Source organism: Dryobates pubescens, chromosome 6 (assembly GCF_014839835.1).
Source record: "Dryobates pubescens isolate bDryPub1 chromosome 6, bDryPub1.pri, whole genome shotgun sequence".
In the NCBI taxonomy this organism is placed as follows: domain Eukaryota; kingdom Metazoa; phylum Chordata; class Aves; order Piciformes; family Picidae; genus Dryobates; species Dryobates pubescens.
This window is the reverse complement of record NC_071617.1, coordinates 45923265-45941780: the sequence shown is the minus strand read 5'-3', so window position 1 is coordinate 45941780 and position 18516 is coordinate 45923265. Positions and strand designations below refer to the sequence as shown.

General features: G+C 45.9%; 1 protein-coding gene across 1 annotated transcript in view; it reads right to left on the bottom strand.

Annotated features, from left to right (window-relative positions):
• The window catches only part of PLB1 (phospholipase B1), a 128945-nt gene that overhangs the window by 107510 nt on the left and 2919 nt on the right, over window positions 1-18516 (bottom strand). The window contains exons 2-4 of the mRNA XM_054162299.1: window positions 12650-12711; window positions 12443-12557; window positions 9238-9382 (exon numbers count right to left, since the gene is read on the bottom strand). Coding sequence (XP_054018274.1) covers window positions 9238-9382; window positions 12443-12557; window positions 12650-12711 — 322 coding nt within the window. The remainder of the gene's footprint in view (window positions 1-9237; window positions 9383-12442; window positions 12558-12649; window positions 12712-18516) is intronic.

Here is an 18516-nt window from a genome sequence, read left to right as displayed (position 1 = left end):
AGGGGAGCTTGCAAAAGGAAGAAGAGGAAGTTTTCTCATTAGCTGTCAGAGACAAATTAAAGCTTTTGTGTCATTGCAAGAGCAAAGCTAGATGGATCTACACGAGGCATGGGTACCTCCAGAGATTGAGCCAGGTTTCAGCTGGTGCTGTTTAGGGATATATCACAATATCATGGTACATTAGAGGCTGGAAGGGACCTCAGGAGATCATTGGGTCCAACCCCCCTGCCCAAGCAGGATCACTTAGGGTAGTCCGCACAGGAATGCACCCAGGTGGGTTTTGAAAGACTCCAGAGAAAGAGATTCCACAACCTCCCTGTTCCAGTGCTCTGTCATCCCTATTGTAAAGAAGTTTCTCCTCATGTTAAGGTGAAACCTTCTATGATCAAGTTTGAACCCATTGCTCCTTGTCTTATTACTGCACACCACCGAAAAGAGCTTGGCCCCATCCACTTGACCCCCACCCCTCAGATATTTATATACATTGATAAGATTCCCCTCTCAGTCTTCTCTTCTCAAGGTTAAACAGCCCCAGGGATCTCTCTCTCTTCATAGGGGATGCTGCAACCATGTAGCTAATTAGCTAATGACCAGGAAAGAACATCTTATGTCTTCCCTGACGTGCCTGCTGCTGCTCAGATGGGACAAGGAGTTAGGGGGACCTTGTAGCTAACTCTGCCTGAAGTGTGAGAGTTTCCTCTCACTTGTCCTGGACAGAGAAGGCTCCTAATACAATTCTTTGCATGGAGTTGGTGGTGAAAAACAAAAGTTTTGTACTTTAGTATGTTCTAAAAAGACCTGTTTCACATGTCTAGGCCCAACAGTGCAAAATATCACCAAAAATAAAATAATTAAAAACAAAACCCAAACCAAACAAAACCAAAAAAAAAAACAAACCAAAACCACAAAAACACAAAGTCAGGCCCCAGTTACAGCTTTACAGGAAGCAACACCCAGGCAGGTACTCAAACATATGCATTAAAACACATCAGCCAAACTTCTTGGCCCATTGCTGCATTTTTAGGTGACTTATAATACGCCTAGAGCTTCACCTCTCATACCTGGTAGGGTAGATATAACTGGGAAAAGCAAGGGATTTTTCTATCTCATCTTTTAAGCTGCTTTGTTTGGTTTTCTTACTTGCTCACATAAACAGAGCTCTTTCCTGCAGTCCTTTTACTTATATAGAGTGCTGAAAACTGGAAGATCTGCAAACCTATCTTCGTCATCCCCTCTAGGACCAGCCCTTTAAAATACAAACAATGAATCTACAGCTGCACATTAAAAGAAAACACAAATAGAACAACATCAAAACAGACACACAATAAACCATAGCCCTCAATCACTCATAATTAAACCCAAGACGTTTGTCACAAGCACAGCCTTTTACTAAGGTAGGGAAGTAGCTCACTCAGTTACTAACGAGTAGAGGCCATGTAGCAGAGGATGATGTAATTGCATACACAAAACTAGCACATTACACCAGCACAGCAGAGGACTTACGGAAATACAAAGCAGATTTGTTCTGCATTTTATTTGAAGATATGGCCTGTCTGTTACTTGCCAGCACTTCAGCTGATCCTACTGCCTAGACAAGGCCTTAGAGCTTAAGTTTTAGATTTACCCTGAATTGTTCCATCTATGAGACGCTGCCCCCCCGCCCCAACAGTGCTGTGAAACTGTCAGGAATAAATCATACACAGCATTGAGGCATTTCATGTTTCCCAGTAACATTGTGCCGTTGTCTCCTGCTGCTGCACTTCAAGTGGCTGGTGAATTTAGCATACACTCTGGACCTAAACAGCAGCTCTTCCTCCACTGGAGAGTTCAGGCATGCAGCGGAGAGTGAGAACATGCAGTGAAGCCAAGGGCAGCCAGGGACATGGTCTACCGCACAGCAATTCTGCTGCAGCATGCGGGAGAGCTGCGCAGCTTAAAGGAGGCTGCTACCACCTGCTGGAGAAAGTGCAAATACGCAAAGGAAAACAAACCAAACCTTAATTCAGCCGTTACGGGTGGGAGCTGTAAAGCACCGCTCTGCATATGGCTAGATTACTGGAAATGAACCAAAGGCCTTGTGATACCTGGTGCTCTCTTTAAAAGATCCCAAACTTGTGGGATTGCAAATGAGGAGGATCTAAGTTGTTTCTAAAATGGCTTTCAAAAAGAAATATCTGTAAAAACAAGTGCAAACACAAAGCCTCAAATATTTTTCTAAGCTCATTTTTTTCTAAGCTCATTTTTTTCTAAGCTCTTCTCTTGACTAGAGCACTGGACCCTTCACTTGGATATCTGGGCTTGGCAGTGCTGCTATAGAGATGGGAGCTGTGGTGATAAGTAAATAAGCAAGGTCACAGCTGACGTTACACCCATACTTTGGATGAGCTAGGAACATGGGTGTACAAACACACAGCAGTAGCTGAAGGCAACAATATTTTGGTGAAACCTCAGATAAAACTTTAGTAAGTGAATGAAACTCAATTTTTTTTCCTTGTGCTGAAGGAGGGCACAACCTCCCACACAGGCTATTTGACTGCCTTGCAAAGGCACAAACCCTTTAGCCACTGGCTTGAGGCTGACATCAAAGTAGAGCATAAAGTCCATCTCCACAGATATGCTTGGCACTGTTGGAAGGATGGTGGTACCCTAGCCTGCCTTTGCAGCTTGTACAGCTGGCACTGGGGTGTCATGCCCCATTGCCTGTCACAAAAACACGGTGCACCCTTGTAGAAAAAGGTAGAACTGTTCCTCACTACCTTTTCCAGCAGTTTCTGGGCCTATCAAGATGTTGAGTTGCTGGAACATGTCCAGAGAAGGGCAACAAAGCTGGGGAGGGGTTTGGAGCACAGCCCTGGGAGGAGAGGCTGAGGGAGCTGGGGTTGTTTAGCCTGGAGAAGAGGAGGATCAGGGCAGACCTTCTTGCTGTCTCAAACTACCTGAAGGGAGGTTGTAGCCAGGTGGGGGTTGGTCTCTTCTCCCAGGCAACCAGCACCAGAACAAGAAGACACAGTCTCAAGCTGCACCAGGGGAGGTTTAGGCGGGATGTTAGGAAGAAGTTCTTCCGAGAAGGAGAGATTGGCCATTGGAATGTGCTGCCCAGGGAGGTGGTGGAGTCACCATCACTGGAGGTGTTTAGGAAGAGACTGGATGGGGTGCTTGGTGCCATGGTTTAGTTGATTAGATGGTGTTGGATAGTAAGTTGGACTTGAAGATCTCCAAGGTATTTTCCAACCTGGTTAATTCTATTCTATTCTATTCTGTTCTGTTCTGCCATAGACAGGAGCCCTCAGGCTGTGGGAAGGAAAAGAGGGTGAATGAGTATCCTGCTGCTAGGCGTTGCCCTTCTGTAGGCCATCTGAAATCTGACACTGACTGCAAGCCTGCTGAGGACTCTGAATCCCCAGAGAACAGCAGAAGACAAGATTTAAAGATCCTCTGCTAAAGATTCCCCACTGACTTTTCTGTATCACGAGGATTTGCTTGATTCTGTAGGCAGCAAGAAGCTGGGGACAAGATACTCCCTATGGCCTCATCTTCAGCTGACTGGACAGGTATCACATCAGGACAATGCTCATTTCTGGAGAGCTCTTTTTACAGCCACAGAGTCCATCAGTGCAATTACAGTCCTGAGAGAGCAGCACTGGCAGGAAGGCAGATAGCAAAGGGAAGCAGTCTGTCTGTCTCTGATAGACAATGATGGAGTTTTTTTAGAGTAGATACCAGAAAACTTTGCCCTCATCCTGTGAGTCTCTGGGTGAATTTATTGAGGCACCGAGTTCCCAAACGTTTGCATGAAAATCAGGCACCTAAATGGATACTTCAGTGATCTGAAGCCCAAGTCTCCAAGTGCTGTGGCTACCTGTAAAATGGAAACAAAAGTATTCCCTTTCTCCTATTCTTTTTCATTAAGTTTTACAATTCCCAAAGCAATGCCAACTTTTTGCTGTTTGTATTCACACCACAAAGGGTCTCTGTTTTCAGCCAGCACAGTAATCACAGCTACCGTGTGGGAAGCTCCTGACTCCCAGTGCTCTCTGAAGCTCTTCCCACATGAAGGTACAGCATACACACTCTGTGAGTGAGGTAAGCCTGTTTAGGTGCCATGGTGTCCCAGACTTGCTAGTCCATCTACCCACACCCCAAGAGCCCTTTGTTTACCTGACTCCCCCATAGAAGTTTGTTTCTTAGCCTGCCTCTACATGTCAGAAAACATATTCCTCTGACCTCAATGAGTTAGGCCCAACGGTGTTATATTCCTTTTGCATCATTAATACTTGTGCTGCCCTTGAGGAAAACTACCAAGTGAATTAGATGGGAAAAGTAGATAAGGCTGCTTTTCTTTATAAGGGATTGAGGCCATTGGTCTCCTTTGGCTGCAGCTGCACCAATCCTTTACAGAACTTTACACTCCAAATGACCAATTTTCATCCATATCCAGCAGAATCACCTGGGGTAGGAGCTAATGGCTCAGCATCCTCCCTTTACATACTTTATATACCACAAATTGTGGCAAACACTGTGGTGTTCAGCTCCTATGCAACGCTCTGAGCTGCTCTCACCTGTTTTGTAGCTAAAAGAGCCGAACATGAGCCATCCAGGTGCACCATGTCTTCTTGTTCACCAGTCCTTTCACCCAGTGAGTCGAACCACACTGTGCCAAGCCTGAAGATGCAGTGCTTGGAGATGTGGGTTAAAAGGCCTTTGGACACAGGCACACTTAATTTACTAAGGGACTATGCAAGGAGAAGCAGATAAAGCAGATAATGCCTTCACTGACTGTGAAGAGGTGCTTACAGAAGGTAAATTTAGTTTTGTGAGGCAAAGATATCACAGGGGAACAACAAGCAAACACCATCAAATCAATCTTGAACCCGAAGTCACACACACCTCAGCACTCCAGAAAGGGGAGCGGCCAACCAAGCATAAAATAAATAGGAGGGGTGAGCATACAGAAACTATAGAAACCAGACAGGACTAGAAATATTTACAGTGTAGGGCGGAAAGGTATATCACTGCTCTGCCTGGAGCACCTGGCCAGTTGGCCTGAATGACAGTTTGAGTTTGGAGGGACCCAATTGCTTCTCCCGGCTGTAACGTTCATAGTTGCCACCAGGGGGCACCAAATTCCCACAGTGTCAGTCCTGACCACAGCCTGTAGCCTGCCCCTTCAGAATGCGAGCGAGGAAAACGTGCGGCGGTAGTTGAGCTGTCGCTCCAGTCCTTAGAAAGGGAAGCTCAGGCGAGGGGATTCTTAATGAGACCTGTAGTTGCCCAGGTGCATGACCACAAGTTGCAGAAAGAAGCTGATTTCAAGATTGCATATTTTCAGCAACTGCATTATCTGAAGACCACTAATAATACAGAACTATCAGTGATTCAAACCAACACGAGATGATCAGGGACCAAAAGCCACTGCCAGCTGAACAGATGCTCTTATTCCATATTTCCACTGAAAGAGCCTTCCAAAAATTCACAGCTTTGCCAGGCTTCATCCTGACATTTCAGCTGAATATTGCAAGAATGCCATCAAGTATTAGAGGCTTTTGTTTTTAAGGCAGAAAGGCTGGGCTCTGGAGGCATCTATTGGGTGCAGGCAGTGGCCTGTGCATAGGATTTTCTGAACAATTAATCTGCACATTATTATTTCAAGTGATCTCAATAAGTTGCAAAAGCTGCTTGGAATCAACTGGATAAAATTCAATACAAATGCAGTAAAGTACATGATTGGGAAGGAGAAATTAAGTGCATAAATGAACAACTTAGAACAATTGGTTAAGCAGAAGTACTACAGAAAAGGATCTGGAGGAATTAAAGTGGATAATGTAATGAGTCCATGGTATGCAGCTGTTGCAACAAACCCAAACATTTCCTTTGGGATATGTTAATGGAGTATCCTAATATGTCACAGAAGGTCATTATTATGCTTTATCCCCCCCGCAGAAAGTACTCACTGATACTAAACATTATGCCAAATTTGGAGCACCAGCACTTTCAGAAAGATGGGGATTAGAACATACCAGGTACTGCAACAGTAATCTTGAGAAACCCTGAGGAAATATGGATGAACTGGGGAAGCTGTTTTGAAGAGAAGAGGACAGTGAGGACAATCACCCTGAACTCAGGGTGGTGTACTGGCCAGCAGCATTTACCCATGCATCTGTTTTCCCTGGCAGATCAGAAGAAAAATATGCAAAGTGGTCCCAGATCAGTGTGGAACAAAGACTCCAAACCCAGGGGGAGTTTGGATTTCATCTCAATAGGTTTCGCTGGGTCTCTTACATAAGAAGGCAGGCATGCAGGTGGGGGATGGGAGGGGTCATGAGTTTTGATATGGCTGTCAGTGACAACCTGGATGAGTACTTTCAGGTGAGGAATGGTCCTTTTAACATAACAAAGTGACACGCCCAGGAGTGCATACACAGACCACACCTAGTGGAGCCAGCTTCCACAGGGTTGTTTGTACAGCAAGCAAAGGAGAAAATAAAGATTGGAGATGGAGGTTCCCCTTTGCCCATTCCTCCCCTAGGTCAGCCTGACCTTATGAATCGTATGGCAAGGCTGTTCACACCTCACTGCTTTCTGCAGCTCCTGAGGACCTTTGTGGTCCAACTAGTCTCACAGCTGCTGTTATGTTCCTACACCTTATATGTGGTTTCCACCAAGCATCTAAACAAATGCGGTCACACCCCTGCTGAGTGAAGGCCTTGAGCACACGCTAACATTTCAGTAGGAGCTTCAAAGGAAGTGTGCGTCCAATGGCCGCTGCGAACCAGGCCTTAGCCTTTAAAAAACATAGGCACAACAGCTTTTCACTCTAGCTAGGTTCAAACGCTTTCCTCAGACTTCTTCAAGCTGAGGTTACCCCTTCTCTGACGCTGAAATAGATGCCTTGCATAAGAGTCTCTTGCTCTCCCTCTGCTGCAACTCACCAGCTCTTCCCTGCTCCAGGGCACGTACCTCTAGGGACAGATGAGATCTGTTCCTGTGTGTTACTATGCACGGATAGATCTCAGCAGCAGTAATCAAGGCCCTTGCACATCCTAGCTTGCTTTCTGATACTTCCCTTTTCTCTGGAATTTGCACTCCTCACCCGCCCTTGCTCTCTTCCCCCTTCCCCGTTTACTCATACTTCTGGAAAGATGACTGAAGGCTAACTAATGAGTAAGACACTGCTGCACGTCATTGCCTGTCTGCTGCAAGAATGGGTGAACAAGTTCGTTTGTCCACAGGTTAAAGTGAGGTTGCCATCCAAACAAAGAGTATGTAATTGGGAGACCAAGCAGTGGGAAACCTGCCTTCTCTTCTCTCTCGTCTGGAGCATTTAATTTCTCTTATTTTCTTCATTGCATACACTACTTTGTGCCTGCACAGCATCTTTCAAGCAAGGATCTTAAAGGGCTTCACAGACCTTAATTAAACCTCATAAATGCCTAATTGATAGATGAAAATTCTGAGTCACAAGAAGGTGAAGTGATGTGCTCATGGTGAAACAGTGAGTCAGTTGCAGAGCTTGGAGCAGGACTGTGGTGATCCCAGTCTGGTACTCAGCATCCTCCCCACTCATCAAACTTTACGGAAGACATAGATCTGCTTGGAAAGCAAGTTCAACAGCTGTCTCACACAGCTCCCAGAGGCCATTCAGTCACCAGCAGGGAACAAGCATCAATGGTGTTCGATACTGTGGTACCCAGAACCAAGACTGGAAGCCAGGATGCAGGAGTACCACATCAACCAACAAGATCCCCAACCACCCTGCTCTCCAAAGCCCGCCTGTGGCCCAGGGCCTGTATAACAGCTGTTTCCAAATCCCTAGGAAGCAGTGACTGCACCAGCCCAGTTCTTTCACCCTCTCAAAATGGCAGCGTGGCAGGGGGAGCATTGTCATGCCCTGATAAAGGCCTGCAGGCCAGCACCAGGGTCTGCCATGAACCTGTGGGGCCACAATGTGGCCTGTACCTGGGGAACCTCCCACACACAGCCAAGCCTCTGTTTCCCTCCCTAGCCTTTGTTTTCATGTCTTTAGTGTACAGGCTCAGCAGGGCAAGGTCCCTCCCAGCCAGGCGTTTGCATGGTGCGACCCTGGCTAGGCGCAGCTGGGCTGGCAGGATGACATGGCCCTGCCCAGGCAGCTGCCTCAGTGCCGGGGAGCTGGTCCCTCTTGCTGGACGTGGTCACAGTCTACTTTCCAATTATAGCATTTCAGGGCTGAGACCATGTTTAATTGTCTGAGTTTTATAAACATTAAATGGCCTTGGCTGACGCCCGAGTTAATGATCCCCTGCAGAAGCGACTTTGGCCGGCCGGCTCCCAGCCGGGCCTTACCACACCCGCCAGAAAGGGGCAATTAAAGAAAGACAGGAGAGGTAAAAACACAGAAATGCAACTTAAAAGATGATGCTGCATCTGAGGAAATGACACGTAGCTCCCTCCTGTTTGCAGGTGGTATGTGATGCCACCACTGAGCTGTGATCTCCTGAAGGCTCTGAAGAGCAGCGGCTCTGCTCCTCAAACCCACCTGCCTACAGCAAGCAGCACACGCCGCCCATACCTGAGTGCCCTCCCTCACCATCCCAGTGAGTGCCCAGACAAGGGTCCAGTGCCAGCAGAATCATAGAATCAGTCAGGGTTGGAAGGGACCACAAGGATCATCTAGTTCCAACCCCCCTGCCATGGGCAGGAACACCCCACACTAGATCAGGCTGGCCAGAGCCTCATCCAGCCTGGGCTTAAACACCTCCAGGGATGGCGCCCCAACCACCCCCCTGGACAACCCATTCCAGGGCTTCACCACTCTCATGGGGAAGAACTTCCTCCTCATGTCCAGCCTGAATCTCCCCACCTCCAGCTTCATTCCATTCCCCCTAGTCCTATCACTACCTGAGATCCTGAGAAGTCCCTCCCCAGCCTTCTTGTAGGCCCCCTTCAAATACTGGAAGGCCACAACAGAAGATGTACAGCAGGGCAAGCACTCCAATTCCCCTACCATGTCAAACCTCTGCTTCTTTCCTTCAGGTTTTCCCTGTGTCAACATCAACAAAGAAAAAAAAAAAACAACACACCAACACAATCCACCTCAAAAATGCAAACAGAACGAAAAAACCCACAAGGGTAAATAGCCAAGGCTTTTATGTTAATGCAAAAGTCGCTGACAGCGTCAAAACAAAGGGGGAAAAATCTCTAGGTCAAATTTGCAACTGATGTAAATAAGGCTATTGAATTTCAGTGGAGACCTCTGACTTTCATACAGCATGTTTATATGTATATACACTCCCCGCAGCCCCCGGATGGGGGGGATGAATCTCGGCTCGGTGGCGTAAAGGACACTGGAAGGGGAGCAGATGACACTGCAGTACGATTTGTACACCCCTAGAGCGCCACATCTCTGTATCAAAAAAAACCAACAACCACCCACCAAAAAAACACAACCAACCACCCAACAAAGTGGAAAAAAAAAAAAGTCAAACTGGGCGAGCACACAGCTGCAAGGCGGCCTGGGTAATTGTGCAATGCTGGGAACTCTTAGGTAGTTAATAATTATATTCAACCTTCGGTCTAGTTCCTAACAACACCCCTAGGCGTGTCGCTCTTACAGAATAAGGGCACACGCCCTGCTGTGTCTCCTTGCTTAACAGGAACACAAAGTACAGTAGTAGGAGGTGTTTCCTTGAACTCTGAACAATTGGACATTTAAGGATTAATTACTGTTAAGGAGCTTTGGACTGGCAAACACACTAACTCAGCTCTTGGCTGCGTCTCCCAGCCAAGTTCTCTCAGTCATCCTAATTAGACATTCTGATACCATCTTTAATTATATGATCTCACATGCTTGCTTTTTTTTTTTCTGCTTTTTTTTTTTTCTTCTCTTACACTGAACCTGTCTTGTGCATCATGCCGAGCAGGCAGAGCGTGGAGGGGTGATCTGACAGCAAGGAAGGTCTCGCTCCCTACAACTTGCTTGGTGCAGCAGCCAGACTACGTGCTCTTGGGAGCCCAGGTCGTTGGGACCCAAGCTCCATATGCTGCTGAAAACACCTCAAGTCCTTCACAAAAGGGAAGAAAGCATTGAGTTGACACGGCTCCCTTGCTGCTGTGGGCAAGATGGGACGTATACTATATTTGCTGGTATTGACTGCAGCCTGGCTGGAATAATCCTGAGCTGAGCAGTATCCCACAACAGCTGGAGTGTGCACATGTGTATGTGCACGTGTATACGCATATATGCTGTCCTGTACACACCTTGATCTTGTTGAAAGAAGAGGAGGAGCACAGTGCCTTATTAATGTTTTTCACCTTTGTAAACACTGCATTGCTGGGGGGACACTCTTGTGTCCCAACATGCAGCACCCAGCAGTGCTGTGGGCCTGGCACCCTCCCATCTCCCTTGCCTTAGCGCCTGCAAAAGCTGCTGAAGCTGCTTCAGATTCAAGCTGGTCCTGTGGATCTGAAACATCCTTCCTAGGAAGGAACCTGGCCACATCTGAGAGTCACTAACCCAATGTTGTCTTTGATTCTGTGCACTGCTATTTGCTGCCCACCCTCCTGCAGACTTCTCTTCTCCCAGCTGCAAGGAGGGAAGGTTTGGGTGGTGTGCTTTCAAATGAAATGCTGCTCTGCTGAGCTGGAAACTCAGTGTACCCCAAGGTCAGCTGAGGTTCACCACACTTAGGAACTCCTTAAATGGTATAGTCTGAAAAGCTGTCTCCTCTTCTCTTTGTGAGCAGAGCAGAGCTGGATGGGTGAGTTCTACAGGACCCTTTTCTAAACGTGCTGGACCCCCAACTTTGCATGAACATGGAGGCAAGGATGCAGCTGCAGTCTCCGTGTTGTCCCCAGCATCAGTCTGTTCCCTGAAAATGACTCCAAGAACCACCCCTGTCTCTACCTACCAGCAGAACAGGTTGGCCTCAGTGGGGAGGGTGCACACCACCCACGCTCGCCCCATACTCCTGGAGCTGGCAAGCCTGGCACATGTCCTGTCAGGGTCTCTGCCCTGCCCATCCTCCTCTAGGGTATGGGTTAGCCTGTGGGCATAAAGGCTACTGAGTGCTTCACCACCTCGTCCAAAATCAGGGAGGAGGAAAGGAAGACTTTACTGTCCTAAGCAGGCAGCAGTACCCCACACAGGGAGGAGCCTTCTCCTCCCAGCTCCATGGCGTTAGTCACTGATTCAGAGTCAACATAATGGGGCTGAGATGGCGCCATTGATCCTGCTGGGCAGGCGGAGCTGCTGTATGGTAAGGATTAGTAATGGCTTTCTTCCCTGTGGCACCAGGTCACAGGACTCCGCTCTTCAGTACAGCCCTGTGGTGGAAACTGTCGTACTCCCTCCCTGCCACCAGAAATGTGCCTTCAGAGCAGCTGCTGGTCCTGAGGAAGGGAGCAATGACAGCAGCTGCACAATGAAATTCAGAGTTGCAGTCAAGTAAGGGGGAAAAAAAAGGCAAAAATTGATGAGACAGTCATCATGAATGGAGGATAGACTTACCCTGGCAACCATACACCTATGAGCCGTTCCCTGGGAGGGTCCTTCCTCTAGCCCCCTAAAATAGGCAGCCAGTGACTTTCTATAGTCAAGGCATGACTTGGAGGACCTTGAGTTGCTAAGAATTTGACTGTATAGCTCCATCTGCTCTACGCCATCACAGCACAATCTTGCTCCCTGCGGCTGCCTGGGGAAGGCCTGGTCCCCCTTCCACCATGACAAGAAGAACAGGGAGCAAGAAGAGCCTCACTTCAGGATGATCATCTATCCTTACTGCAGGTACTGAAGGTCAACAGAAATATCCAGAGCTGATATTTTGAAGGCATTGCTCTCATTTCCTATTCTGTCCCTTTCACCAGTGTCACAGGCAGATCTTCATTTTCTCAGCTGCCATAAGGTAATTAGATGTCAGTATGGCCTCAGAATATTGTTCAGAGTAGAGATGTAATCAAAGTCTTTGTGGCTCATAAACACAATGTTCAATTTGAGGCTACAAAAAAGAAGCTAATGTCTCACATCATCTCCTGTAGCAGCCAGGGAGGAGCAGCGGGTCGCAGCCTTCTAAGTCAGCATCAACCTAGAACAAAAGCTACAGTGACCAGCTGTGCTGCTGCTCACCGCTGGTGCTGACCCTCTGTCCTAAGCCCTGGCTTTCAGGGGTTGAAGTAGGGCTGTGCCTGGCTACACCACAGGGTGATCTTAGATGTGGAGGGATCATGAACGCAGCTTTCCTTCTACATTACTGGAGACACTCACAGACCCCTGACATGTATCTCTTCTTTCAAGCCCACAGGCTGGCATCTGCTGCTCTATTCTTATTGGCATGAGACAGGAAGTTTCAAAACTAAGTTAAGTGCATTTCAGAGTAGTAATATGATGTAAGCAACTGAAATAGGAATTAGATTAATTAGAGCACTCAGCGCTTGAATAACTCAAGCTACCCAAAGGAAAAGAACTAACCTTTTCATTCCCTTTGCCCAAACCCAACATCATCTCCTGCTGTGGCTGCTCGCACCAATAATCACTAGCATGAATGTATGTCATCGTTTGGAGCCACTGATGAATTTTTCCAGGTCTGGGAGACAAATTAGGGTTACAGAAAGGGTGTGGGGGCCAGGAGGAGTGTCTGTGCTCAGCCGATGGACTGGGTCTGACCCATGAGCTCACCTGGGATCAGCAGCTGTAGATCTGTATTCATCTTTCCAGGGAACTTGTAAAACAGCTTCTGCCTGACAGAGGAAAAATGGTAGGAGAGCCTGCAAAAGGCAAGTAGACAACAGTTTTTGGCACTGCCTGTGAACTGGCAGAGTTGTACAGTCATTTGTGGGATGCAGGCTCTAGATTACGGCCATGTAAGGCCTGTCTTCCTCTCTTCCCCTATGCTAGTCTGTGGAATGGAGCATGCAAAATAATAAGGGAAATCTGACACTCACACTGCAGCAAAGTGAAAGGTTTACATTCTTGTCTGCCGTGATATCTTCCTCCCAGATTAGGCCTTATTTATTTGACCTCATATAGCCAGCATGAAAAGAGTTGATATTTAAGACAGAGGAATGCTGGAGCTCAAGAGAGAAAATCACATGCTTGCAATATACTTCTGGACTCTGTGAATTCAAAAGAAGAAACACAGAATGGTTGAGAGTGGTTGGCACCACTGGTCAGTTGGTTGGCACCACTGAATCCTTCTGCCTCTGTGCAAGCAGGCTTAGTTAGGGCATATATTGCTCAGGATCATATCCAGTCAGGTTTTGAATGTCTCCAAGGAGAGAGATTCCACAAACCTCCCGGGGCAACCTATGCCAGTGCTTGATCACCTTCACAGTGAAAAAGCTCTTTTCCTGTCTGCTGTTGTAAAATGTGACCATTGCCTCTCACCTTGTCACCTGGTACTACTGGGAAGAATCTGACCACACCTACTTTGCTCCCTGCCCCTATCAAGTATTTACACACTTTGGTAAGATCCTCCCTGAACCTATCAAAGCCAAACAATCCCAGCTTTCTCAGCCTCTCCTCCCAGCCTTGTGTTGCTTTCATCAAGGAAAATTTTCCTGAAGTGTCTTGGATATGACTAGAATGGAATATGCATGAGAAACCTTCTTTTAAACCTCAGCCTGATGAGAAGGTGTCAGCAATCCATCTGTATTGCTCCTTGTGCTGACAGTAGCCAAGGACTACTGAATAGGGGGCTCACTTGTGCCATGTGAGACACTGGACTCTGGCAGCTGCATTCAAGAGCTTGTTACAACAAACACAAAAGTCTGGGGGGAATCAGGTCATGCTCATCAGGAGCAAGACCATAAAGTGGTGTGTTAAAAAAAAAAAAGGCATCATTTGTTCCACTTCGGGGTATCTGATGCAATAACCATGTCACAGTTTTCCTCTGTCACATCCTTCCCACATGACAGTGGAAAAATTGCTGCAAACCAGGATTCTGGATGCTCTCCTTTCCCCCACACTCCCACTCCAGCTTTGCTTGCCATTAAACTCTCCTCAGGTTTAGCACATGCTTATTCTTTCCACTGCTTGCAGAATTTCTACAATGTTCCTGTAGCTGCTGCTGCAGATTCTCCATCACATCTAGAAAAGATAAACCCAAACCAAACAACCTCCCCCGCCCCCAAAATGCCATAAAACAAAACAACAACAAAAACTAAACCACCAACCAACCAAAAAAAAAAAAACCACAAAAAACCCCAACCATCAAACAAAACCACCACAGACAAACAGACAAAAAACCCACTGAAAAATAAAAAAATCCTTAAAAGCCTTAATCTGAAAAATTGTCTTCTCTGGCATGATATATTCAGGTCAGTCCTCCTGGCTTTTTCTTGCCACAAAAGCTCCATCTCAGGTAGAGCCTTCCCTCCACTGGACATTGAAGAAGCCCAGACTACCTGCTCATGCAGCCTAGAGACACCAATCACTAGCAGTTCTTGGTACTTCACTGAGAAATGTAACCATAAGGAAAGTCTAGGGGTGAGTCTCACCTCACACAAAGGAAGCAGGCAAAAGAGAATGAAGACCTTGCCTGAATTCTTGTACATGCTAAAGACATCATTGGGATGTGTACTAATCCAGTGGAAGAGCTTTTGGTGCAGATGCCACTCGCATTCCAAGAGGCATGGCAGATCTTCCAGTGTGACTGTGCTCACACCATAACACACAGATCCTTCACTTGCATGACAAGGTTTAGGCATTGCAGCATGGAGGAAGGGTTAGCTTGCTTCAAAAGGAGGGGAAATTCCCTATGTGAAGTGGAGATCTAAACCAAGATGAGGATGTCAGGGAAATACACGATTTCCATGTCAGTGTGGTAGAACTTAGCCTCCCACAGATAGAAGACTGGTGGAAAATGCTTTTCTCTGCTGTGTAATTTCATCCTTCAATACCAAATTATAGTAACTGCTGTGGACATTCCAGTGTCTGTGAGCTAATGATGATAAAAGGGCAGTCTCAACCCACCAGTGCTGGGAGGAAATCAAGTGGGAGGCCTAAACCTCACAACCAGCATTTGCAGACAAGAAACATTAAGCTTTTTGGAGGACACTGTCAGCAAGTAAGAGTTAAGGGAGCATTTCAGATTGGCAGGAGACAAGCAAGAACATCTCCTCCTGTTAGCCTTTTTTTAAGAGGGGGTGGAAAGGGAATATGATGCCAAAGGAGCCGGTTTGACAAAATTGAAGGTGAATTCTTCTGTGCACCAATATACTGGGAAAGCCCTTCATAAGGCAGGAAATCTCGGAGGCACTCCCCTTTGAGAAAGCTTGTGTACAGTAGGAGATCAAATGGGGATTCCCCCCTGCCCGAGGGCCTGTGGAGATAGATAAGAAGAGATGACACTTTTGGGTCCTTTGACAAATTTGCCTATAAATAGAATGTCCCTCAGAATAACTGCTTTTTCCTTTAGCCCCACCAGGGTGACTGCAATTAGCAAAACCCTCCCAAATTCTCTCCTTTACCTCTTGTGTCATTCTTGACCCCATGGGGCACCCTAAGGCTGTCTCCAGCTCTACAAGCCAAACTTATATTGACTTCATGTCAGCTTTCCTACACTATGGATTCCTGACTGCTGAGCTAACTTCAGACAGTCATGTGTACACATTCCCTGTTCTGGTGACTGACACCTTCAGCAATCCCCATGACTTAATATTTTCATACACCAGCCACATAACCTACTCCAATATCTCTCATAAGCTTCCCAACAGCATTGTGAGAACACAGGGACCAGCAGGAAGACAAAACAGACATTACTCTTAAGGAAACCTATGAGTAAGGAGCAGCTTGGCCTGGTGCCAGCTTGGCTAGCCATGACTCGCCCGACATCTCCTCCACACCACTGTTTAACTTGAATATGACAACCTCCACTTCTAACCTGGTGCATCTGGGTTCCTTCCACTCCAGACACTGCACCTTTGCCCAGATGAGCAAAGGAATCCCATTTTAACTTCTTCCCTACTGTGAGTGAAGCAACCACGCTCTCCACACCACATTTTCAGAGCAGAAACTTTAAGTCATGGCCAAGGAGATGGATTTTAAAGTCACCTCAGCACGCACTTTTGAGCTCCATCTCCTTTTTGAAGCCAAGACGAAAGGATCAATGCATTATATGCCTTTTAGCCCAGGTGGTCCACTCTGCCTGCCTCTGCCCCATTTACCATTGTTGCGGCTAACAGCTGTCTGAATTGCAGCTGCCACAATGAAAGAAGCCCTAAAATGTGCCACAACCTGGCACCTGGCAATGCTGTACCCATTTTGTTCATATTGAAGGAACAGGCAAGCTTTCAATTGTTCATGGCAAAGGGAGCTTTTTAATGACTTCAATTAACAGAGAGAGAAGAACTCCAGTTAGCTCTTGCTATACAAAAGTGTCCACAATGTCATTAAAACAAGATTTACAAGTGTCATAACTCTCAGCAGCATAGTCAACAATACAGCCAATCATCACAACTGAGCACCAAGGGAGAAGGGGGAGAACATCACACCACTCAGGAACTGGAGGAAAAGAAAGGAGTTACGAGGGTGGAAGGTGCAGAGGAAAAAAGTAATCTTTTCTTTTCACTCTAAATTGATTTTATTCTACAAAATGCTACTCAGTTAAAATTGTAAAAGCAAAACCATTTAAATATGTTCTTTCTTTCATAGCAGCAAGCTTTCTCTAACAAGCTTTTTGTTTTAGTGCAAATACTGTAGGCCTGTAATTCAGTAAAATAAGAACAGGAAAGAGAGAACACCAGAGAGAATGCTTCAGAGCTGAGATTCTCCAGGACTGCAAGAATGAGCAAAGATGGGTCCCAATTCAGCAGTCATCTTTAAGAACCTCCTTGGCAGAAACCTTGTCACTGCAGACAAAAAAAAGTAGGGGAAAAAAAATAGAGAGAGCCATGATCTAAAACTCTGGGGAGGGGGGGGGGGGGGGGAAGAAAGATAATGGTGCCCCCAAACCTTCAAACCTTCATTAATCCTCATGGTTATTAATGATTGATTTCACCATCCCACCTCCAACACTTGCTTTGCAGCAAAGAAATGCTACTGATGCTTTCAATTTGCCCCCAGGAGAGTGGAATCAGAATCTGGACCTTTCTGTATCGGAGGATCTTAAAGTAGACTTTAGTGACACTAGTAACTTATCACTCTAATAAAGATGCACTATCCCTTACTGATGTTACTTTGAACTACACAGTATATCAAGATATATACAACAGTTTATCCTCTCACTGAGCAAAAAACAATTGGATACCTATTTTCTACACATTTTAATATGGTTTTAATATCAAGTAACCACAAAACAAGAAAGTGGAATAACCCTTTAATCATACAGGATAGGAGGGGGGACAATTAAGTAAAACAGGGTGGGATTTTATTATTATCTTGTCTTCTGAGATTTGTCCTCAATTCCACCTACTGTCCACAGAGGAATGATAATGCATCTTTAGAAACACATCTCTTTTTACATTTTATACAGACAATAACAAAACCCAGGATATTTTATTTAAAGGATAATAATTAAACAAAACCAAAAAAAGAAAATCATTAGCCTAAAAACAAACAAACAAAAAAAGAGATTGGAGTATTCTTAATGCTTTATTATATCCAAGTCTTGAAGAGGGGAAAAAAAAAAGTATGTAAACATGATAAATAAATAAGAAATAAAATGTAGATTTATTTTTGCCCCCACCCACCCCCCCCACCTCTTAAAATGTTTGACTTGGCCTTCCTAATGAAAACGAACTTGTAAGTGTTATAATGAGATTTCTTACATTGCAGAAGTCTGGGTTAGAATTTTAAAACAAACAAAACAACAACCAAAAAAAAAAGAAAAAAAAGAAGGAAGGAAGCAAGAACCAAACACCAGGAATTTGAGTTGGGAGAACGTTAAATTAATGGCAGACAGATCTGCTGGAGCGGGCACAAGACAGGTGCGTGCCAATAAATAAGATACCAGGGAGGAGGGCGTGGGGGGGAAGGGTTGCCTTAGGTTTGTTTTCATTTTCTTGTTTCCATTTAGGATGAAGGCCAGGTGGATCCTACATAGAGTAAGCAGCAAAAATTAAAGGTTCAGATGAACTAAATAGATTATTTAAATAATAATTATAAAAACACAACAGAGAGCCACGGTCCCCAGCGTGTTGGTCCCAAATCCCATCACATCACAAGCAGTCTGAGACTTACCCAGTCTCCACATCTACATGAAAGGAATGGATGAAGGCAATGCCACAAACTGGGGAAAGGGAAGGAAGAACAAGGGCAAAACTGGAATGGCAAACATCACCTGGAAGTTGAATGTTTCCTTCAATGCAACTGCTACTGCTCCTCCCAGTTTGGCATCAATTAATTTAAGATATTATTAGAGGCTTTGTTGGGCCAGTCACTAGGGGGTTGACCCAATACCAGCTGAAATTCCCCAGGCCTTTTTCTATTGACTTCAACAACTCTTGCTCAAATGCTAGTTATAACAGCTCCTGGAACCCCAATACACGTAGAACATGGAGACACCACATCTAGAAACTGCAGGGGAAAGTACTCGTGGAAAACGC